The sequence below is a fragment of the Fringilla coelebs genome (genome assembly GCF_963513975.1).
Source record: "Fringilla coelebs genome assembly, chromosome: 1".
Taxonomy (NCBI): domain Eukaryota; kingdom Metazoa; phylum Chordata; class Aves; order Passeriformes; family Fringillidae; genus Fringilla; species Fringilla coelebs.
Window position 1 is genome coordinate 4,834,068 of NC_140028.1, and position 24,219 is coordinate 4,858,286.

The 24,219-nt window shown below is 40.6% G+C and overlaps 1 protein-coding gene across 1 annotated transcript in view; it reads left to right on the top strand.

Annotated features, from left to right (window-relative positions):
* Positions 1-24,219, top strand: part of AGO2 (argonaute RISC catalytic component 2) — a 47,062-nt gene that overhangs the window by 22,125 nt on the left and 718 nt on the right. The window contains exons 4-18 of the mRNA XM_084227138.1: positions 5,169-5,350; positions 7,154-7,290; positions 7,426-7,560; positions 8,668-8,755; positions 9,468-9,615; positions 9,821-9,940; positions 10,071-10,193; positions 11,869-12,002; positions 14,294-14,478; positions 16,320-16,479; positions 19,139-19,229; positions 20,691-20,885; positions 22,049-22,183; positions 23,013-23,114; positions 23,468-23,667. Coding sequence (XP_084083264.1) covers positions 5,169-5,350; positions 7,154-7,290; positions 7,426-7,560; positions 8,668-8,755; positions 9,468-9,615; positions 9,821-9,940; positions 10,071-10,193; positions 11,869-12,002; positions 14,294-14,478; positions 16,320-16,479; positions 19,139-19,229; positions 20,691-20,885; positions 22,049-22,183; positions 23,013-23,114; positions 23,468-23,667 — 2,135 coding nt within the window. The remainder of the gene's footprint in view (positions 1-5,168; positions 5,351-7,153; positions 7,291-7,425; positions 7,561-8,667; positions 8,756-9,467; positions 9,616-9,820; positions 9,941-10,070; positions 10,194-11,868; positions 12,003-14,293; positions 14,479-16,319; positions 16,480-19,138; positions 19,230-20,690; positions 20,886-22,048; positions 22,184-23,012; positions 23,115-23,467; positions 23,668-24,219) is intronic.

Sequence of the window (24,219 nt, forward strand, 5' to 3'; positions counted from 1 at the left end):
CCAGCTCCTGGTGGGGCAGCTCCTGGGGTTGTGGCTGCTCCTGTGCCCATTGACTGCTGGAGTGGAAGGGACTCTGTTGGAACATGCAAACACACAAGCCCTAGTAAATAATTGAGCCTATACATCTGTGATCTAATAGCAGATTGAATTTTCTGTGCCATGTTCTCATTCAGGTGAGTCCCTGAGGGAGGGCACAGTCATTCTTGTTGGTACTGCAGTAGTTCCCTTCTGCTGGGGGTGCACAGTTCCAGGGAGGACTGTTCCGTCTCCTGGGGCTTGATTACAGCTTTAGAAAAATAAAACATAAGGGGGAAAGAGAAATACAGAGAAATGTGGAAACAGGGAATCTCTCAGGCCCTCTGAAATTCAGCAGCTGTAGAATAGTTCAGGCTGTTGTTTGCTGTCTCATATTGGGTGTCTGTACAGTGCTTGTAGTTAATAATTCTGCCTGAATCAAGCTCTTAATCTCATATGTGTAATTTTTATTTCCTCCCAATCTGTTTAAGTGAATGCCATGCAGTAAAGGTCAGACTCTACTCCAGTGTTAATTACTTTTCATCAACTGATGGGGTAATGTCCAGGAAAACTATTAAAGAATCATTAAAAGTCTGAGTGGTTTTTTCCCCTTGCTTTCACATACAATATTCCAGTTCCTACAGGTTTGACACACAAGACTGCAAAGTATTTGCAAAGGTGGAAGGATACTTGATGAGAGTCTCTTAGGGGTTTGAACAACTCTGGATGTATGCAGAGTTGCTTTATAATACTTTACAAATTATGGATTAATAACTACCTTATGACAAGTATGAAGTTCCTCCTTTAATAAGTAAAGGTAAATGAGAAATGTTTTTTTAATACATGATAAACAGGGATCAAATTAATCCTCAGATCTAATGAGACTTTATGAGATGCAAGTTGGCCCTCCTTGCTCTGATAACCATTCTGGATGGGACAGAGTTAACACAATCTTCCAAGTCAGCCTTTTCCCAGCTGTAGGTTACACTGCTGGTTTGCACAGACACAGAGGAATTGGGGCATTTAGGAGCATTTCTTGCTGCCACACTGTCCCTAGATTTCAGTTTTACCATGTGTATTTCAGTGTGAGTGGGCTTTAAAATCCAAAGCATCAGGAATAGAGTCCTGTCTGGTCAGCAGGCACAGGCACAGAAGGAAGATCTCACCCAAATAAATCATCTCATCCATTCCCAGTCTTGCCAGAGCAGTCATCATTTGGAGTGGCTGGTCACTGGGAAGGGTGTTTGTAGTGGATTTAGCATGAGATGGTTTCAGGTGGTTTCATATGTGGCTCACTTTCAATAAACTCCCATTTTCCTCCTGTTTCCCGTGGTTATAGGGCTTTGTCACTTGTTCTGCTCCACATTTATTAACCTTGCCCTGCAGGAAAGAGCTATCAGAGATAAATCTTGAGCTGTTTTAAATGAGATGTGAGGAAATTTAGCTTAATGAAGGAAATTTTTACATGGTGCTAAATTGGTTTAAGCATGATTTAAACCACTATAAAGCTTGTAGGTATTAAGACTTTGCTCCAGCAGAATTAGATTAGCTTCCTTTGGTGGTTTTTTTTTTTTTGACTGTTCTGTACATAGCAAATATATCAAATTTACTGCACATCTGATTACATTTAGGATCATATTGAAAAGATTAATGAAAATACAATGATTAATCTATGTGGAAGATCTTAATTGACTAGCAATATACACTTGTAGTGGAAAAGCTGATGCTAAACAGAGGGCTGACACCAAACTGCCAAGTTTTTATCTCCTGTTGCTCTTCTGAGTTAATTAATGCACTCTGTCCTCATCTCTTGTTGTAGTGGTTGTTCTGGGCTTGGTTTTTTTTGTACTTGCTGGCAGCTCTGCTTCTTTTATAACTTTTTCTCCAATATAAATACTTACCTGCTTGGCTTTAATGGTTATCAAATCTGTTTTCATTCCTCCCTTAGTGTACCTTATTTTCACTCTTTAATTTCTTCATTTTTTAGACTTCTTACAACATTAACATGATATTTTCCTAGTTTTTACTTGTACATATTGAGAAGAAAGAAGTGTTTAGGACACTGTCAAGGTAGGAAGATATTAAAAAGTCTCCTCTTTCCTTGTAGGTTCTACACAGCTAACCCAGGTCACCTCAAACAGCAGCTTTGTATTCAATTTCTGCTTTAATTGTGTATTTCCCTAAAATATCCTTCTACATATCCTTCTATAAAAGCTGGAATTTAATTTTACCTGAACTTCGAAGCTTTCTCACCTAGCAAGATTCAAGAGCAACTGATGTACCTTAACCTACATCTTCATTAGTCTTTTATTAGAAAAACAGAAAAATTAGGAATGAACAGAGCAGCAGTTTGGTACAGAAATCCTGCTGTTGTTCCCTTTTCCAGAAGGAAAGTGTTAATCCTGTCTGTGGCCACAAACTTGCCTCTCTGAGCTTGTCTTTCTGAGGTATTGCTAAAGACTCTGCACATGACAGAAGCAGAGCTCTTGCCTACATCCATAGTTTGTTGTTAATCTGTTTTCCTCTGAATCCCTGGGAAGGAAAAGCTCTTGGATTAATGGAGAAAAGGTGCATTGTATGCTCAGAGCATGGTAAAATAATCATGTGAAGTTGCATTTATTTTATGGAGAAGAAGAAATACTAAGAATTCCTCAGAAACACGTGGTCAGGTTTAATCTTTTTTAGGTTTTTTTGTTTTTTTTTTAAACAGGGATAATGCTGATTTGTGTGAGTCATTCAGACCACATCAGCTTCAAGGCCTATTCTTTTTAAGAAATTCAGAAAATTTCAGAAATTTTTTTACAGGTTTAATGATTTTTCACATCCTGACAGTAAAATCCCTTTCATTTAGCTCCCTTAGCTGCAAAATTGTCAACTCTGTTGCAACCTGGTTGACCAGGTAGCATCCTGACATTTATTTGGGGATAGAGAAGAAAACAAATCTTGTATTTTGCTTTAATCCCTAATAGTAAAGAGCATAGTAAAATTCCCATCTAAAACTATTTTGTCCTAATTTTTTCATATTTTGCTTATTTTGCCAAACATGGCAAAGAGTGGGATAAATAAAATATTACTGAGAGAGGAAAAATTCTGATTAGCAATGCCAAAAAATATATGTGAACTTTTGGATGTGGGATGTGGATTAGGGACTTTTTTTTTTATATGTTCATAGGTTTTTTTTTAATAGGGTGAGATATTTAATTAAAAAAAAAACTAAAAAGAAACACTGGAAAGTTTTATTTAAACCTTACTTATTTTAGCAGTGACTCCTAATTCAACTTATTTGGAGTTAGACCCATCAGGAAAAACTCTTTTGGGCAAATTGAGCAGTCACAGCTCTGCTAACTTTTACTTGTATTTGAGCTGGGCACCTGGAATAGAAGTTCTTCAATCCTTCAATTTTATTTCCACCAGGGACAAGGTTACTGCAGCACAGGTTGCTCTTCATCTCCCATTCCATCATGGTGAAGGAGTTTTGTAAATTGATACCAGGAGAGGGAAAAAAGCAAAATTAATTTTTGGGTTTTTTTTTTGATTAAGGGCACCAAAGTGTTCAATAATCAGATGAGTTGTGTATGAGCAGTATTGGGAATAAGTATAGAGGGGTTAGAGTGGGAAGGGACCTTTAAGGCCACCCTGCTCCTGTCCCTGCTGGGACAGCTTCCACTGGACCAGGTTGCTCAAGCAGGAATGATGAAACTTGATTTGGAGGAGAGGTTTAAAGGAAAATGCAGGTCAGGTGTGACAGACATCTTCCATCTGCTGTAAATGAGATGCAAGTTGAGATCTTTTTGATGGTGTGGTGGAAAAGAAACCTCATGGAAGGTTTCCAGCCTGTGTGAGCTGAAGACCGCAGCAAAGTTTCTTTGCACAGCTCTCAGCAGGGCTGACCTGGGCCAGTCTCACAGCAGTGACCCCAGGATTAGACTCAGTTCCCACTGCCCTCCCACAGCTGTGCAGCTCCTTCCTCTGCTCCAGTCTCCCTGGGGAATGATGTTTGTGCTGGAGGAGAGATTCAGCTGTAATATTAATTTTGTGTGCCTGCTATAGATGGTCAACTCATTTTTGGGGGCACGTGGGAAGACTTCTTATTTATGTTTTATATTTCCTTCCAATTCTTGGACTAAAGAAGCAAATTGTTGTAAGACCAAATGCTGGCAGATATTAGTTTGCTGTTAGCCACTTGTTATTTTTGCTAATTACACCTTGCCTCTTAAGTGAATGCCTTTAAGATTTAAATTGCAAGCTCCCTAGCAGGGAAAATGCAATGGTTTTTTTGTATCCAGCACAAAGGATACTCTGATCTTCTTATTTCTTGTAGTCACTCCCAGACCTCCTGATCATTTCAGACAAGCATTAATTTTAGTCAGCTTAAAAACCTTGGTGCTCAGACTTCCTTTGTTTTAAGAAAGGAGAAATCAGCATTACAAATAATTACAAGTAATTGGCTGAAGTATTTACCACAATGTACTTTGCCATTGTTTTTTAGACAAAAAATTCAAAGTAGGGCATACTATGGCAAAGAAATGCCCCTGTTTCCTACCTGATACCATCACTGGCACTGGGGCTTGTAATTTATTCTTTTCTTACTTTAAAAGTAGCAGTTTTGGCTTGGTGGCTTTTGTGGCTTTTCTGTTTTCTTTGGGTGATCGATAATTTTTTTTTTCTCTTTTAAAGTTCCTTTCTTCTCTCGTTTGAACTGTGTCTGCAGCAACAGTATGTAAAGCACTCTGGTGCTCTCGAGAGCAAATACCAGAAATTCATGAATCTTGGCAGGTGGTGACACCCCATGCTTTATTTTAGGCACACGGGAGCTGACACGAGCAGCGACGCGCTGGGGCGTGTCAGGGATCTGAAATCAGGTTATGGGATCTTCACCGAGAGCTCCCCGTTGATATGAGCTCCTCCAAGTTCCAGTGTTGCCTCACAGAGGAGCTGGATGCCAGCTGGGAGCCCTCCAGGCTTCTGAAATACCCCTTGGGGAAGATGGAGCTGGAAAAAGAGGCTGTTCCTAATGCATGGTGTTGCATCATCCTCGCTTTTTGTCTCCTCCCCTGCTTCGTGGTGTTGTTCAGAGGAATCCACTGTCCCTTCTGATTTCCCCCCTTCCAATGGAAAGAATCATCTTGGTTTGTTGTTTGGCATTGTTGCAGGTGGAGCTGGAGGTCACTCTGCCAGGAGAAGGAAAGGACAGAATATTTAAGGTGGCCATCAAGTGGATGTCCTGTGTGAGCTTGCAGGCTTTACACGATGCTCTCTCTGGCCGGCTGCCGAGCGTCCCCTTTGAGACCATCCAGGCCCTGGATGTGGTCATGAGGCACTTGCCTTCCATGAGGTGAGGGGAAGCCCTTGAGGTGCTTTAGGTGGGACTTGGGTGTTTTCACAGAATCACAGAATGATGAGGTTTGAAGAGACCTCTAAGATCGAGTCCAACCTATGCCCTAACTCCTCAGCTAGACTATAGCACCAAGAGCCATGTCCAGGCTTTTTTTAAACACATCCAGAGATGGTGATTCTGTCACCTCCCTGGGAAGAGCATTCCAGTACTTTGTTTTGGTGGCTCTTTGGGCAGTCTCTGTGGCAGTTGTGGCTGTGTGGCAATGGCAGGCTCAGGCAAGAGGCCATTGGTTTCCTCCAGCCTGGACACGAGAGCCTTTCCCCAGAGGTGTCAGGCTGGCCCCATGGCTGTGTCTCAGGTCAGGGGGACTCTGCCATCTCCCTCTTCCCTCTCTGGCCTTGGAGAAGGAGGCTCTCTCTGAGGGAGGGGTTTGAAGGTTGGTAGGTTATTGTATTTTTTTGGGAAATGCCCTGATGAAGGCAGGAGTGATGAATCTGACTCCATGCTCTCAGGCTAATTTATTACTTTATGATACTATATTATTATATTAAAGAATGCTATACAAAACTATACTAAAGAATACAGAAAGGAAACTTACTCAATGCTAAAAAGCTAATAATGAAAACTCGTGACTCCTTCTCAGAGTCTCAACACAGCTTGGCCCCAGCTGGCCAGAGAGTCAAAACAATTCACCAGAATCCAATGGAACAATCTCCAAACACATTCCACATGAGCAAAACACAGGAGAAGCAAATGAGATAAGAATTGTTTTTCTTTTCTCTGAGGCTTCTCAGCTTCCCAGGAGAAAAATCCTGGGCGAAGGGATTTTTGCAGAGAATGTGAATGCCACAGTAGATGTGGAAAGGTGGATTTAAAACAACTTCTTACCCTGTTCCTGTGTGTCCTTGGATGTTTATTGCCAGTTTTGTATGAAGGTTGCAGTGCTAGGAGGACATTAATGTCACCCTGTGTGGCTATTTTGATAGGAAAGAAGAACTTGGAAATTATTTGTTAGTTTTTCAAGTGGGACCTACAGCATTTTCAGTCTCACCCAAGAGATACTGGGCTTAATTCTGCTGCTGTGACACAAGTCACTTAAGACCACTGTGCAAATTATATTTAATTAGAAGGCAAACAACAAAGTTTAGTAGGGCTGAACTTTCCCATATTAAAGCTCTAAACAGGTAATATAAGTTAAATATATGTGTCTTTAAATAGCCTTATGTTGACTTTATCCTCAAATTTAGGATAAAAACCCATAAAATGACTTTCATCAGGTTTTACAGCACAGAAAACAGCCCAGAATGTCAGATACCTTTGTTCAGAGGAGCACATTGGCTCTGGATATGATTTGTTTGCTATTGAGTTTGCAGTACTTAATTATCAAGATGAAAGATAGATCAGAAATATTTGTTAGATCACTTATTTACCCTCACATAATGTCTATAATTCAGAGTATGGGGAGAGATTGTTACCTTGGTGTTTTAATAGCAGAGACTTTAAATTCTTTTCTTATGGAGGCACAGCTGAAGTTTTAATAGAATAAAATAAAAAGTTATTGATGCTTTTTTGTTGGAATTAGTAGATATATTAAATTTAAACCTGAGTAGTAGCCAATTTCTTACTGTAACAAGCTGGGTTTTGAAAGGTGTAACCTGAGTCTGGCCAGGAATCTTAGATTGCTGGTGATTTTAAACACTGATATTTCTGTGCTTTTGTGAAAAGGAATTTGCATTAGTTATGGATTTATTGCAATTTTTGCTTTAGTTTTCTGATGTGAATTTATTTGTTTTCTTGCAGGTATACTCCTGTGGGGAGATCTTTCTTTACAGCATCAGAAGGGTGCTCAAATCCTTTGGGTGGTGGCAGAGAAGTTTGGTTTGGCTTCCATCAGTCAGTCAGACCTTCATTATGGAAAATGATGCTAAATATTGATGGTAGGTACTAGGAAGTATTTTAGCTTGTTTCTTCTTTCCCCTTAATGGAAAGGCAAAATTTTAGTTCCATTTGTTTGATTTCCTAAGAATTTCCTCTGTATTGTTGTGACACACCATTAATGTTTTTGTCTGCAGTGTCTGCAACTGCATTTTACAAAGCACAGCCAGTGATTGAGTTTGTCTGTGAAGTTCTGGACTTCAAAAGTATTGAAGAACAACAAAAACCTCTGACAGATTCCCAAAGGGTAAAGTTTACCAAAGAAATAAAAGGTAATGGGGAAATTATATACAGCTGCTTTATTCTGTCTGATATATTGCCACTATGTGTTCTAAATATTTTCTACAGCAGTTGCCTTATTGGGAGACAAAAAAAATCCCATTTTTTGCTTTTGAAACATATCAGTAGTACCAATCCCAGTTTCATGACAAAAATATTCCAGTTCCTGATCTGGTGATTTCTAAAGGTTTACAAAAGACTTGGATTTCATGTTTTTTCAATTACCCAATCTTAAAATTACTGATACCAGGTTTTTCATATTTCAGATTTTACTAATAATTTAGCATATGTGTTTTTGCATACTTGGACATCTGTCCTGCATATACTCTCTTGGAAGTAAATAAGAAATTATTCTAGTTCATAGTGACTGAATCAAAGAGAACAGGAGGAAGAAATCTTACTGGTTTTGTTCACTGAAGGCTTCCTCTGCAAAATGGAGATCCTTCCTTCCTGATACTCTTGGCAGAAAGCAAGCAACTCTGAAAAAGAATAAATCCATAAATCCATCCTGCATCTTCCTTTCATATTTCTAAAAAAAATCAACAAAATTATCTTTGCCCAACTAGAAGTTAGCAGGGAAAGTATAAATAAATCCTGGGTTTGAAAGGATAATCAGGCACCAAATTGCTTCCCTGTGGCCTCATTGCCATGAGCTCCTGGAGAGGCTGTTTGGGGATTCCACTCCACCCACACCCCCAGTTCATTGCAAGAGTTGGAGGTCTTACAGACCCCATATGTTTAGACAGAAAGTATAAATAAGGGGTTTTGTTTCAAGGAGCTTGTGTGCCCTTTTTGTCCTTTCCCAATCCTGGGCTTCCTTAGAGGTCCAGCCCTGGAATTTGCAGAATGTGCTCAGCGTCATCTGGGAGCTCTGGGGCCTTTGGGATTTCATCCTGTCTCTGAAATTCTGTGCTGAACTTTGGCTGAAGCTCAAGAGTTTTGAATTTTAAGACTGTAAATTGCTTTTTGAGTTCTGTCTGGGCTACCCTTTGGGGCTAAATAAAATGGCTTTATTACACTGTTTAACTGGTCTCGTGTAGCAGTTTTGGGCTGACACCTTGATTTTGTAGAAACAGTGATTTGTGCTTTCCAATTTTTAGGTCTGAAGGTGGAGATAACACACTGTGGACAAATGAAAAGGAAGTACAGAGTGTGCAATGTCACCAGACGACCTGCAAGTCACCAAACGTAAATTATATTTCTGCTTTTCAAGTATATGTTTGGTCTCAGGTAGTATTTTTCTGCTTTTTAAGCATGTGTTTGGTCTCAGGCTGGAAAAATACCTTGCCTGCCTTATTGAGGTGGGGAAAGCTGCCTTGAAGAATGATGCTTTCTTTGGTTAATACCCTTGAATATACCTCAGAGTATTTTCTCAATTTAGCTGTTGTTTTTTAATTCTATTTTTATACTATAATGTGTATCATGGCAGTTGAACCAATTGCTCTGTTTTAGGTTTTTTTGGTTGGGTGGGGTTTTTTCTGTCATTTATGGATTTCTTTAAAATTGGAAGGACAGGGTGTCCTGTTTGTAGCCTGATGTTTCCCACAACTGGAATAGAAAAGTAGTGCCAGTTGGGATCAACCTCCTGATGTTGCTTATTTGCAATCTCTTTTTCCTTTGGAAAAAATGTTTCTTTTTAATTACCAACCAGAGATTTGCAGATAACTTGAATATGGAGACAGTGATTCCCATTTTTAAGGAAGCAATATAAGGAACAAAACTGATACCAGCTTTTTACAAGAAGATAACTGATCAATATCTGAATCTGGTTTTCAGATGTTTGGGCTTTGTTTCATCCTCCTTCAATAAGCTTAACTTGTGCCAAGAAATGTACTGAGGAACTGTGGGGGAAGCATTTTGCATGAAGTAATAGCTGCTTTCCATGTTTGCATTCCAACAGATTCCCACTTCAGCAGGAGAATGGACAAACAGTTGAATGCACTGTAGCTCAGTATTTTAAGGACAGGCATAAATTAGTTTTACGCTACCCTCACCTTCCATGTTTACAAGTTGGACAGGAGCAGAAACACACATACCTTCCTCTGGAGGCAAGTAAACTCATAGAGAATTCTGTATTTTGGGCCTGAGGGAAGGGGGTCAGAGGGAAAAAGGGTTCAAATGCTGGCAAACTGTTTTTTGAGCAGCCAGATGTTGAGAAAATCTGTGGTGCATCAGTGAAAGAAAAGCCACAAGCCAAAAAAAGAATTGGAATATGTTTAATTTTTTTTTTTTTTTTCTGTGGGGAAATTTCAGGTGTGCAACATAGTGGCAGGACAAAGATGCATCAAGAAACTCACTGACAATCAAACTTCCACTATGATTCGAGCCACTGCCAGATCAGCCCCGGACCGGCAGGAAGAGATCAGCAAGTTGGTGAGTGTTGTGCCAGATGTGAGGCAGATGTAGGAATGGGCTTCATTTTGCTCACCTTTAGCAGGTGCTGATGTGTTTGTGCACTGCACACAGGTTGTGAGCTCGGTTTTGTACATTTTGATCATTTCAGATGCGGAGTGCCAGTTTCAACACAGACCCTTACGTCCGGGAATTCGGGATCATGGTCAAGGATGAGATGACAGATGTGACTGGCAGAGTCCTTCAGCCTCCCTCCATCCTCTATGGAGGCAGGGTATGTCCAGTGCCTTCTGTACAGTCTGTGGTGGCTCCCAACACCATCTGTGATGGCCTCTGTAATGTGGTTATTTGAAATGAATTGTGTTGTGTGCAGTCAGAGGGCAGTCATGGGTGTGTTCAGAATTTGAGTTTAGGTTCTCAGTGTCCCTAAATGTATTGGCTGATTTGCATCTCTTTCAATTGCTGTTTTATTTTGGAAAGTAAAGCTCCTTTAAAAATGCATTTTTTTGCCTTAAACACTCTTTTATTGTGTGTTGCAAGAAGCAGCCTGCAAATAGTGGTTCATTGATGTGTATGGAGAACAAAGACCATTTCAATTATCACTGTATATATCTGAAAATATGCTGAAATATTCCTGAACTTCTGGCTGGTTTTGAATATTCTGGGTGGAGCAACTGTGTTTAGGGCAGCTGTCTTGAGGTATCATCTCTGTCAGTCTTTTCCCAGAGCTGTCTCTTCCTGTTTGGAATATTTACCCACAGGTTTTTATTTTACAATGGCTTTTCAGATGGACTTTCTGACAGAATCTTTCTCCTGTGATATCTTTTTAAAAAAAGCTTCAGAAAGAGAATTTTCCATCAGTTATATACTGGGACTTGTTGCAAGATGAAAGCTTTAATAGCTGGGATAATATCATTTGTGGAGGCTTTTGATGAATCTCTTCAGATCATGCATTGCCAGCTGAATAAATTCTGTCCCTGTGCACAGCAGACTGGTGCCTCCAAACCCGTAAGGGGAGAGGATCTTGAGTTTCCTGCCTAAAATTATTCAGGTGACTCAGGCAAATTAGATCAAACCCCCCTTCCCTGGCAGGTTAAGGTACCCCAGGCCTGACCCTGATGAGGGGACTGCTTTCATGAACAATTCTGGCACCAGCAGGCTGGGGGAACTTCATGGCAGATGAATGTTGGAAAGTCATAGTGGGAGAGGCACTGCCTTCAGCACACACAACTCTTTGCAAAATCCATTATCAGATTCACATGTGTGTCCTAAAAAATGCCCAGAAGCTTTAGATGTTGCTGCTAGGTGAGAAGGAAGACATCATAGTAACTTGTCTAAAGCATCTATCAGTATTTATTAAGGTAATCAACATCACCAGAATTACTTTAGCTGCTTTATTACATCCCTTGTCCTCTAGATAATCCATCCCAGTAATATCTGCTTGGTGGGAGAAATAAAAGTGTTGGGTAGGTCCAAGTTGAATAACTGATCAACTTTCTCACCTTGTTCACATTTTTTCTGGAGTTATGTGAGTGGCATTGAACCACTATTTGTCTCTTCTTAGTGATGTGTAAAGTATTCCCCTGGAAAGTTCACTGTGCAGTTCTAAAGTCACTGTAGAAATGTAGACTCTTGTTAATGTTCCATACCAAGCATGAGTCTTACTTTCCATATATAACTTCTGTTTGATGGTGATAAATGCAACCAAAGGCAGTTATCAGCAATAAAAATGAACAATGTGAGTTTTGTTTTTCACCTGGCTAAGAAGCTGTGTTGCTACAGTGATAAAATGATTATTATATCTTATAATAATGGGTGTTTGTACAGGGGAGAGAGCGACCTGAGAGTGTAAATCACCTCCACTTGGAGGGAAGTAGAAGCAAAGCTAATTTTTGTTTAGCACCAGTCAAGTTTTGCATTAATGTTTAATTTTTACCTTCCACTTCCAGAATAAAGCAATTGCTACACCAGTGCAAGGTGTCTGGGACATGAGGAATAAACAATTTCACACTGGAATTGAAATAAAGGTTTGGGCAATTGCCTGCTTTGCTCCCCAGCGTCAGTGCACTGAAGTTCATCTTAAGTAAGTGTGTTGTGTAAGGTGGTGATTTTATCATTTATTAAGGATGCAAATATTATGATTTCACTTTTATTAAGAACATATTTTTGTTAAATTGTTAAACACACAGCAATACATCTTCTGTCTCTTTGTGTTTTGGATGATGCCAGTCTGATTTCAATGCCAGCATCAGGAAATCCTCCAAATCAGGCTTAACAAAAGCCATTTTTGCTTTATGGCAGGTTTCTGACCTGTGAGGCCTTAGGACAGGGTTTAAGATAACTGAAATGATGTAATGATGGGTGTTTATCACTGAGTGTTTCTCAGGAGTGCCAGCTAACATGTGTGTTCTCTTAGGTTCCTTTCCTGGTTATATGGAGTAGAGTTATTAATGTAGAATTTCTTTAAAAGGAAAATTTTTTGTCCAAAACCTTTTCCTCTCTGAGTTTCTGGAATGTGCAAGTTGCTGTATTTGCCAGATGAATAGGACTGGTTGTTCTGTTGGCTTTAGGTGTTTGAATGAAACTTCCAGATTTGGTTTCTTTATCTTTGGATGGGACAGGATTGTTCAAAGACTGTTGTTACAGTGACATCTGCCACTGGCTCAGGGAAGGTGTGCAGGCCCAGATCCATGTCTGATCTCTCCTTCCACATGCAGCTGCTTTCCCTCATGCATGGACAAGTGCAGCCTGTGGAGCTGCCCTGGCAGTGACTCAGCTGCTCTCTGGGAGGTGAATGCAAGGCAGGGATTGCCCACACCAGTGGCATTGCCATTGCCATGGCCCTGTTCCTTCACAGGGTTTGCTAAACAGCTTGGGAATTTTTCTCTAACAAGTAATGAGCAAACAGTGGGAATCTTTTTAGTGTCTATTGTGTGAGGAAGGGAGGGACTTGTTCTCTCCAGGCACGTGTCAAGAACTGGGCTGCCAGAGAACTTTCCCTTCCATGGTGTGCTTCTAGTGGAAATGCTGTGTAAGCCAAGTTCAGTTTTGAGAAATAGGCAGAAGTCCTCAACATAATGAGCCAAAATAAAATTATTTGGATGGCTTAGAGTGAGTTTGTATTCACCATGAAAGGACACTGCTTCAAGCCAGGAAAGTGTCAGCATCCTTTTCCATCTTGTGGTCTCTTGTTACATCTTCTTGATCAAGCTGGAACTCGAATGCTGCTGATTCATCAGGGGAAACTCCTTCAAATGCTCTGAAAGTCTTCAAAATGATCCTGCTTTACCTCTTGGGAACAGAGAGAGAACCTTTCCTTCCTACAGTAGGCACTCTACTTCCAGATAGACCTGACTTGTTTCAGACTTGAATGTTGAAATCCCAGAGGGGCTTGGGTTGGAAGGGACCTTAAAGATCCTCTTGTTCCAATCCCTCTGTCACAGGCAGGGACACCTTCCCCTAGACCAGGTTGCTCCAAGCCTCATCCAGCCTGGCCTTGAACGCTCCCGGGGATGGGGAGATGTTCTGCTGCTGACTCTGCTGTAGTGAGTGCTTGTTTTTCCAGAGGACAAACCCATTTTCTGCAAGGAGCCTCAGGCTGCAGGGCTGGAGCTCACAGGCTGTTATGATTCATGCAAGTTAACAACAGGTTTGGAAGAAGCTAAATCTTCACACCCTCCCAGTCAGTGATACCCTGGCACCTGTGGTGGAGATGAGCAATGTTTTAGACAGCTGTGAGGGGGTACCCACTCCATCTTAATAAAAAGGGCTTTTATCAGTGAGCTAAAAAGGCTCTCAGGTGGAAGCCTCTGAGGAAATTTGGTTGTCTCCATATCTGATCACTTCCATCAAAGGGTGACTTTTTTTTCACCAGCCTAGTCGAAGTTTTGCCTTCACCTCCAGGATGCACATTTTCTCTGGTATCTATGAAATTGTGCATTATTATGGATGCTAAAGCAATTCACTGAGACAGTTGCTGGTAATTTCTGTTGGTTGTTTTCATCATGAAGAAAAAAAGGAATAATTCCAGCCCTTTCTCTGGTGGTAACATGGAATTATGTTAGAGCGGGCTATGCCAAGTTGTCATTATTGCAAAAAGTATTTTATCCTGTATTTCCCATAGAAATAAGGTAGAATTTGCTTTGGAAATGAGGTTTTTTCATGAATGATGTTATTTATACAGTATATTTCCTGTCTTGTCTTCAGTGACTACACAGGCATTGTCAATTAAAGAGGCACATGGGGTTAAATTCCCAGGTTGTTGGACAGCACAACTCTGCAAGTTTCACAGGATTGTTCCATTAAAAATAAGATCACAAATCAAGATGGGTTTTGACTGACTGCTAATGTCATGCATTTATGTGCCTTGCCCAGGTCCTTCACAGAACAGCTGAGGAAGATTTCCAGGGATGCTGGAATGCCAATCCAGGGGCAGCCCTGCTTCTGCAAATACGCCCAGGGAGCCGACAGCGTGGAGCCCATGTTCAGACACCTCAAGAACACTTACACTGGGCTGCAGCTTGTCGTGGTCATTCTGCCAGGAAAAACACCAGTCTATGGTCAGTGAGTGGAAATGGTGCATTTCAGTCTCAGATTTGTGTGGTTTTTGTGAGCTATCCAAAGGAGAGAGGTTTAATGCTGGCTTAACTCTATAAATTCCAGTCAGGGAATGGGCTGCAAATTAATTTTACTTTTTTTTTTCTTGTGCTGCATGATGTTTTATATTAAGACATAAGTATTTTCAGTATGTTTTCTATGCTTTTGATTTCTTTTTTCCCATTCTCCCTGCTGGTTGTATTTGAGAAAGCCAGCACAGGGTTTGGTGAGATTGACATGGATAAGCAGTGGATTATAATATGCTTAATGAAACTTGTGTGTTAAAATTCCAAGTGGCTGAAGGAGGAATGACTTCAAGAACTCAGTAGCTTTTAGAACACCTTTGCTTACTCACACAATCTCCCTTTGGCAAAAAATGTTGAGTGAAGGAGATTTCTGTCTATTTTTCTTTTAATTTCAAATTATTAACTCGGGTTGCAAGGATACAGGTGCACAGAAAGTGAAAATTCAGCAACTTAAACGTTTTTTTTGGAAAAAGTGACCATTGGTGCATTTTACATGGCATACACACATGAGTTTTAGTATGTTTTACATAAACCATGCATTTTCCAGCTCTTCCTATAGGCAGGACTGTTTTTTTCCTGTCCTGCCTCCCTCCTTTTTCACTTACCTTGCCCAGCTGGAGCAGCAGCCACTTTTTTTCTCCCATATCTACATGGACTCTTCTCTGGTGGATCAGATCTACCAAGCAGCTGCAGATTTGTTTTATCCCATCCCTCACCATGTTAATATAGCACAAAAAAATTTTCTAAATTTAATATTAATCTCTTACAAGAGGAAAAGAAATTAAGCAAGGAACCTTAAGGAAATAGTACTTTTTTCCCCCCTTGAATTCAGCCTGCAAAAGAAGTGGCTCACCTCTAATTTGTGCAATAGAAATTCGGTGCAAAATGACATTTTTACTATTCCTGTTTGGCATTAAAAGGGAATTCTTTTCCTCTACTTAACCACTGAGAGGATGTGGTACCACTCTGATTCTTTGTCATTATCTTTAATTATAGTTATTTCTGCTCCTTCTAATCATCTCTCCTTATTTTCACCCTACGCTTTTCCATACCCTGCACTTCCTATACCCACAGTCTTGTCTTTTCTTCCCACCCTGCTCTTTTCCTCTCCTGTTGCCAAAGAGGGTGGGTTCATCTTCTCTGAGCCAGTCTTGGAACCTAAATTTCTTCCCTGAGTGTAGGAGTGTGTGGGTCTCTGAAAGCCTTGAAGTCTCAATTTTCTTGTTAACAATAGGATTTTATTTAACCTTTGGAACTGTACAATACTTAATGAGTTTCTTGGAGTTTTTATGGACCATTGTCTGCTGAGCTGGCCACTTTTCTATGCAAGTGATAAACTTGCAGTAAAGAACTGATAAACTGCTTGGCTGAATATTGCTCAGCATTTTATTGCTAGGTTTGTGTTACTATTCCAGTGTTTAATAATGCAACAAGTGCTCAATATCCTAATATTATCCACATTGCCCACATCATTAGCCAAAGCTGATGATATGTTGCTGCAATTGTAAAATAAGAATGAATTCAAAAATTCCTAGTTAATATAAGCCAGCAGTGCCTTTAATTATTGCATTTAGGACTGGTTAGGTGGAGCAGAGCAGAACTGGGGGAGGTTCTGGAGGCTGGGTGGGTTTGGGGGTAAGTCTCATTGTGTTCCTTTAAGCTGAGCACCACTTCACTAAAATTCCAGGTGTAATTAATTGGCACTGAATTCAAGTCTCCTCCATGGTTTGATTTGCAATTTGCAAATCTTCTTTTATTTTTTTTTTCTCATTCTGCAGCGGAGGTGAAGCGCGTTGGCGACACAGTGCTGGGAATGGCCACTCAGTGTGTGCAGATGAAAAACGTCCAAAGAACAACACCACAAACTCTGTCCAACCTTTGCTTAAAAATAAATGTCAAATTAGGAGGTGTAAATAACATTTTACTGCCACAGGGAAGGTAAGTTGATCTTTCGAAGGGGAAGAGGTTTTTGTATTGCAAAGAGAATGTGAGGCATGCTGAGATAACTGGGAGCTTTTATCTGCAGCCACAGCACTGTGGCTTAAGTGATTCTTCAGACAAACTCTTTTGGCTTCTAATAAATAGCCCTGCAGAAGTTAGGTTATGAAGATAGGAGAGGAATACTTGTTGCTGTTGAAATTTATAATAAAAGTATTGTTTTAATGATCTGACCACTGAAGTACACAACTGCCACTGGAATGAAAAATCTCTAATATTCTAAAATTTGCCCTGAGTTTTCAAAAACAGAGAGTACCTAGAACAGTAATGCCTTTTCTTTTGGTCAACATTCTTCTCTTTGAGACTCTTACCCACAGTGGAGATGTGAGCCTGCATTGGGCCATGGACTGTGCTCTCAGAATTCTGAGTTTGCTGGCTGTGGAGCCCACTGTCTCTCCACATTCAGTGTTGCCATGAAGGTGGAATACTGGGGTGGCCCTGGATGTGTCAGGCTCACAACATTTGCCCTGTGCACCTGACCTTGTCAGGGTTGTTACTGTGCTGTCCATCCCTCCCAAAAAGTACCTTCAGTACTGGCACTTCTCTGTAGGATCCCATCATCAGTGTCTGCCAGGGCATTCTGTGATGCTGATCCTGCATTCTGTCTCTGAACAGTTCTCTCTCTTACACTCATTAAAAGCTGCTCCCAGAGAAGAAGAGACCCTGGCTTCCTTACAAATGAACACCTGTGTCCTGGGTCAGCAGGGATGGTTCAGCTGGAGCCTGGACAGCTGGAATGTCTGTGGTTCCACAGCTGCACCATCAGACTTTCCCTCTTTGAGGCAGGGAGAGAGAGGGCTTCCCACCAGCTGGGGAGCAGTTTTCCCTCAGCACCTGGCCTGTGTCCTCCCATACCCCCATCCAGTCTGGGTGCTTCATTCCTGAGCTGGACAGTGGGGCAGGGCCAGGCTGTGGGCAGTGCCCCCTGCTCCTGGGCACCATCCCTGTTCTCTGGGGTGGATGTCAGGGTGGTTACCCAGGACAGTCCCACCTTATCTCTAAATGCTAACTAGATTAGGCCTATCAGCAACAGCAGCCACTGTATGATATCAGCATCTAGAAAAAATATTTGAACCCTTTAAAAGGTGCTGGGGTACATCCAAAGAAATGGATGAAGAATTGGGGAAAAACTCCCCCCTGCATTGCTTCCTTACAATGGGCACCATCATTAATGAAAGTCCACAGACATGAACTTAGCCTGTGATAGTTGTACAGCCATGTGTCCACATTCCAGAGGAAGTTTAAAATCCAGGAATTCTCGCCTTATTGACCTGTTGTGCAGACTGGGTAACAGCCACAGTAGCTTTAGTCATAGGATCCATGTTTAGATAAGGGGCTGCAAATGGGAGCACAAAATGTAGCCACAACCATGTGCCAACCAAACCAAGGTAAGTTAGACCACATGGTGCCTAAGGAGGTTTCTGTGTTCAGCACACAAAATTAGGTTACCCAGAAACTATTATTCCTTTTTCACCATTTCCTCTCAATGGCCTGGAGCCCAACATTCGGCACCAAAAACTGCTGGGTTAGGAGACAGGTGTCTGCCAAGGAAGGTGGGAATCTTCCTGGAACGGAAAAGATGATCCCCTCCCTCCCTCCCTCCAAATTATTGTAACTTTGGGGGCTTTCAGGCAAAGAGGTGGGTAAAGGAATAACAGTTTTTTACTAGAATATATATAGAGAGAGAGAGACAGAAAAGGAACAATAGCAGCAATAACAAAACCCAAATGACAACAAAAAATTAACAGAATTCCAAGACACCCAGCTATTTTTTTTTGTCTCTTAAGTCCATTCATCATCTCTTAGGCAATAAATGGGAAGAAAATTCTCTGAGAGAAAAAAAAAGAAAACCAAGAAAAACAAACAAACAAACAAAAGTCTAATCCCTAACATTACCTTCCCATTTCTTTTAAAGAAGGTCTGCAAACAGATTAATTTATCTTCTTAACCATTAAATCATTCCCCCACAAAGAAATTATGGTGGCCCAGTATTTTCAGTTTGAAATTGTTTTATTAAGGAATAGAGTTGAAGTCTTAAACCTGTATTGAAGTGCTTTGGTGTTCCTCTCTTGGTGCAGTGGTTTAATATCTTAACCTAAAGATTTAATACTTTCAAGCTTGGCTTTAAAGCAAATCTACTTTGCAAATAATAACTTTGATACCTACTATTTTTGGACCTCCTTACCAAGACTGTTTTTTATTAGGAAAAATATATTTTTTAACAGTGTCTGCATATGTGTACAGTTATTTAATTTTTTCAGATGCAATTTCTTACTAAGCGATCAACTTCTACTCCTTTCTTTGGTCCAGTTGATAAAAACTGCAATTCTTCAAGTTAGAAAACACTAGATATATTTTACAACTAATTTTTAATTAAGAGCAACAATTAGCTGTACTTTAAAAATCTTCCTAAGTATTTAGCATGAGAACCTTAATCAGGATTTTTAATTACTGCCACAGAACAAGTGACCAACTCTGATCAAGTGCCAGTTGTTGATGAATTCACTGCAGGATTACAGAGTGCTGTTTATTTGAGTTTTAATGTACTTTATTAAGCATAAATCTTGCTGCTTTTTCAAATTTCCCTTCTCTTTGCCAGACCCCCAGTATTCCAACAGCCTGTCATTTTCCTTGGTGCAGATGTAACTCACCCTCCAGCTGGGGATGGGAAAAAGCCTTCCATTGCTGCAGTGAGTAAATTGTGTCCTGCTCTTTCCCCCCAGCTCCCTCCTGCTGCTCAGCTCTAATGCATTTTATTGCTTTCAATCCTTTTGTGGTCCATTGCTTCTGATTGCCTAATTACAGCATTATAAATTATTTTTCTGCAGGAATTTATTGAAACTTCAGAGAGCTTGCTCTGATGCTAATTACTTTAAATGCGTGTATTAGCTTGTAAAATGCCTGAGTTGCTGATGCACAGAGGAGCTTTTCTGGGAGCTGATATTTATTAGCAGCCTGATAATGAGCTGGTGCATGTTTAAATCTCCTTCATCAGCACTTAGAAATGTTCAGAATTTCTTCATTACTGATAGGAAACTAGGCTGGCTCAGCTGTAGTTTCTGGGGACTCAAGCTTCCAGAAAACACAAACTGTGCAATAATCTCTTGGAAATGTACTTCTTAAATACAGGGAATGGTCTTTAGCTTGTGTTACATCAAACACCTGCAGTGGCTACTCAGGATTGTTTAATAATGAAGTTCTTTGGTGATGTTATGTTTCAGTTTTAAAAAGTTGCACCTGTGTGTTCAGGGAAAACCAGGTGGAGATGTGTGGTATTATCTGGGACCCCCATGGAGGGGAGGAATGATGAATCTGACTCCATGTTCTTAGAAGGCTAATTTATTATTTTATGCTACTATATTATATTAAAGAATACTATACTAAAACTATACTAAAGAATAGAGAGAGGATACTTAGAGAAGGCTAAAAGATACTAAAGAAAAACTTGTGACTCCTCCAGAGTCCAACACAGTTTAGCCATCATTGGCCAATAAGTAAAAACAATTCACATGTTGGATAAACAATCTCCAGCCACATTCCAAAGCAGCAAAACGCAGGAGAAGCAAATGAGATAATATTGTTTTCCTTTTTCTTTGAGGCTTCTCAGCTTCCCAGGAGGGAAATCCTGGGCAAGGGGATTTTTCAGAAAATATGATAGGGACAGAGATGTGCTCACTTCTTTAGGTTTTTTGTTTGTTTTTTTTTAAGTCCCATGCCACTTGTACAGGATGTTAATGTTTCATTAACAGAAAAATCCCTTCCCTTGATAAAGGGTGTGGATATTTCTGTGGTCCATCACCATTACAGTTTGATGGATCCAAAAAACAGGCTTGGTGTCCCAGAGTTCAAACTCCTATGCAGCACTCTGACTATCTCCATGGCTTCATGGCATCAGTGCTCCACGCTGTATTTGAGTTCTTAAGTGCCTGTAGGTGCAAACAGGGAATGAGTCTTTTAGACTTAAAACAAGTTTTCTCTTTCAGCAGGGTGTGCTGCCACAGGTGAACTAACCCAGAGCTGTTTCCAAGTACATTTTAATTTCAAATACATCCTTCCCAGGCCAAGCACTCAGTGTTCAAGACAGTGCAGTTATCCCATGAAATAACCTTTATTTAAGTGCTCTCTGGTTTGATGCCAAGCATTTTTTCCAGGTTGTAGGGAGCATGGATGCTCATCCCAACCGTTACTGTGCCACTGTGCGGGTGCAGCAGCACCGCCAGGAAATCATCCAGGACTTGGCTGCCATGGTCAGGGAGCTGCTGATCCAGTTCTACAAATCAACAAGATTCAAACCAACTCGAATCATCTTCTACAGGGATGGTGTTTCTGAGGGGCAGTTCCAACAGGTGATATTTGTCTTCTTGAAATTCTTGTAGTGTAGTTTTGTGGTAGTAATGGAATTTTAAAATTCCACCTCTATGTGGTTGATGTTACAAGAAGTATAACCTCAACAAGTCTTCCTCAACAAATTTGTTGGATTGTAACCTAGGAGGCAGAAGTGCTTGCATACTTTTCATGTGCTTTTGAAAGTACTTTTCCCCTTTAAAATATCTTCCCTGACAGAATTATTAGTGAAAAGTATAGTTTTAGCACTCAAGTTATGTTCCACATCTGTTTCCTATTTAGGATATATTAGTCAGACTGTATCCCATATAACTCAGGCAGTAAAGAAAAATTAGATTTTTTTTTTTAAGAGGATTGATAAATACTGGATTTTCAGTCATTTTTATTCTGATAAAACTCATCAGATCCTCTGTCATATTTATTTTGTTTGCTTGCTAGTACTATATTTTATGAAACATTTTTCTATATATTTTAAAGACATTTATGTACACTTTTCTTTCCAGTATTTATGTATGTAAATAAAAGATACAGAATTGAGTCAGCTTGTCAAAATCCAGGGGGAAGAGAGGAAAGATCACTTGCTAAACTTGAATTGATAAAATAATCCTTGTATGAACTTTTGATATATTCTCTTTTCAGTTATCATTAGTTTTCACTGAATTTTTCATGTACAATTAACCCACAGGCTAAAAGATTGCTTTTTGGTTTGTTCCCCTTTCCTTGTTGTTGATGTCTGTAGTCCTGCATGGGACTGCACAAAGCTGGGAAAGAGCAGCTGACCACTTCTGGATTTTATCCCTTGTTCTAGTCTGAAAAATAATTAGTGTGTTGTATTCAGCAGCCTAATTAAATGTTCATTTGTATTTGGGAGTTAAGGAGATGTTGACATGCAGGTTATTAGTCTGAGCCTCGTGCTTGGAGCTGAACAAATCTGGAAGCAGCTCTCTCCTGGCTCAGGAAACTGCTGATGTAATTTGCCCTCATCAAGGGAAGAAATTAAGATTTGGTCCTGAAACTTTGCTATTTCATTACTCTGAGTGACAGTGCAAGAAGGAACATGATAAATGATCTGTGGATAAATAAAAAACATCTGTAGATAAATAAGAGGAATTTGTATGATGGCAATGGTTCATGTTGATCCCACCTCTCTCTGTGTGTGGCTCAGGTTCTCCACCACGAGCTGCTGGCTATCAGGGAGGCTTGCATTAAACTGGAGAAGGATTATCAGCCTGGCATCACATTTATAGTGGTGCAGAAAAGGCACCACACCAGACTCTTCTGCACGGACAAAAACGAACGGGTATGTTCTGCTTGGGACCCCAAAGCTCCAGCAGGCAGCCAAGTCCCCAGTTCCTGTTCATTGGTGGTACTTTCTGGGTGACTCCACAAGTCAATTTTTGGTGCTTCCTATGTGAAGAGGAGACTCTTCAAGAGCTGTTGCTGAGAATGGAGAGTTCCTCATGGCAAAGCTCTGCTCACAGACTGGGCTTCCCATGTTCTTTTTCCTTCTGTCAGGCTTCTCTGTGGGAGCACTTGGACCCCACCAGGCTTCAAGGCAGTAATTAGCATCTCCCAAACCTGACATTAAGGTGGTTGTTATATTAATAAATGCTGTGGTTACAGATTTTAGATTGTTTGAAAGTAAAGAGAATTTTGACATTCTGCTTTGATGAAATTTTGAGAGAAGAGGTGGCCTGTCTGACAAGGAAGGATTGTCCCCTTGCAGGTATAAACAGGAAAAGTTACTTCTGTTCTGGAGTGGGAAGGTGAAAAGAATTTCACAACTCAGTTGCAGGAAGTTCTTTTTACATTATACATTATACATTATACATTATGCATTATACATTTTACATTTACATTATTATTACATTATTTGGTTATAATAGAAAACCAAATCTTTTTAGGTAATTTCTAAGAAGATTTTGCAGCTTGTCTCTCTTTTTCTTTCTCCATAGTAGCGACACTCCAAATTTTCAGTTGGAACAAAATTTCAGTTTTGCACATTGTTCTTCACTTTGTGCTTTATATAGATCTTTTTCTTGTGTTTGTTTTCCTGGCTATACAGTTGAAAAAAAACCAGCAACCCTTTGTTTTGTGCCTCAGTGTCTTTGCATTTCCTGTTTACACAGGTTGGAAAAAGTGGAAACATTCCAGCTGGTACCACAGTGGACACAAAAATTACCCACCCCTCAGAGTTTGACTTCTACCTGTGTAGTCATGCTGGGATTCAGGTAAGGCATTTTGTGTGGCGTGGTAATTCTTTAACTGTTGATGTTTGTACTAAAGCTACTTTGTCTGATGGCTTTTTGTCAGATCTGAGGTTTTCAAGATGAAAGTGCATTTCTGTATGATCATTTCATTTCAGAGGTGAAATTTTGAGAAACACAGCCCTATCAAAAAAGGGGAAGGGATTAGTTTGATAGGCAGCAAGGAAGGAGGTTGTTTGCTTAAAGGAAAAAGGTGGAATGTGTAGGACTGCTGCCCGTGGTTTTGGAGGAAGCAGCCGTTTCGCTGCAGTTCCCAGCAGAGGTGCAAGCTCAGGAGATGTTTGGGAGTGCTGATGAGCTGTGTGCTCTGGCTCCAGGGAACAAGCAGACCTTCTCACTACCACGTGCTGTGGGATGACAATCGCTTCTCGTCGGACGAGCTGCAGATCCTCACCTACCAGCTGTGCCACACGTACGTGCGCTGCACGCGCTCCGTCTCCATCCCTGCCCCTGCCTACTACGCACACCTGGTGGCCTTCAGAGCCAGGTACCATCTGGTGGATAAGGAACACGATAGGTGAGTTCAGAGTTTTGCAGTTTTGCAGAATTGGAAGGCAGGGGGGCTTGTTAATTCTGGGATCAGCGGTGTCCTCAGCAGTTCAAGGGTGGATTTGCTCTCGCTGGTGAATTTTGCTGCTGAAACCAAGCAGAAGATGTTCCTGTACGTGCTGTTTTCTGGTTCAGAACCTCAGTGGTGCTTTAAGGATAATTAATGTTTCACCATTCTGTTCAGAGGAAAGTAATGATACAGAAAGTCATGCGAGGAGAGGCAGATTAAATAGGGTGTCATTGTAGAACACGAAACAGCACGACGTGCACACACCGCTGCTCTCAAGGTGAAAAAAGGGGAGTTTATTTTCTGACTCAGCATTTATAGATTTCCAAAAGTGACAGTGGATTGGAGGGTGAAAGTGCCACCTCTCCAATGACACTGGACAAACCGACAGTCCATCAAATTTCTCCTCCTCCAAAAAGAATGCAAAACAATGTGCTGTTTACAGAAAGCGTGTGAGAAAGTTTGTTACAAAAATGTAAACATCAGAAGGCTTAGAAAATCTTAAAAAATCAG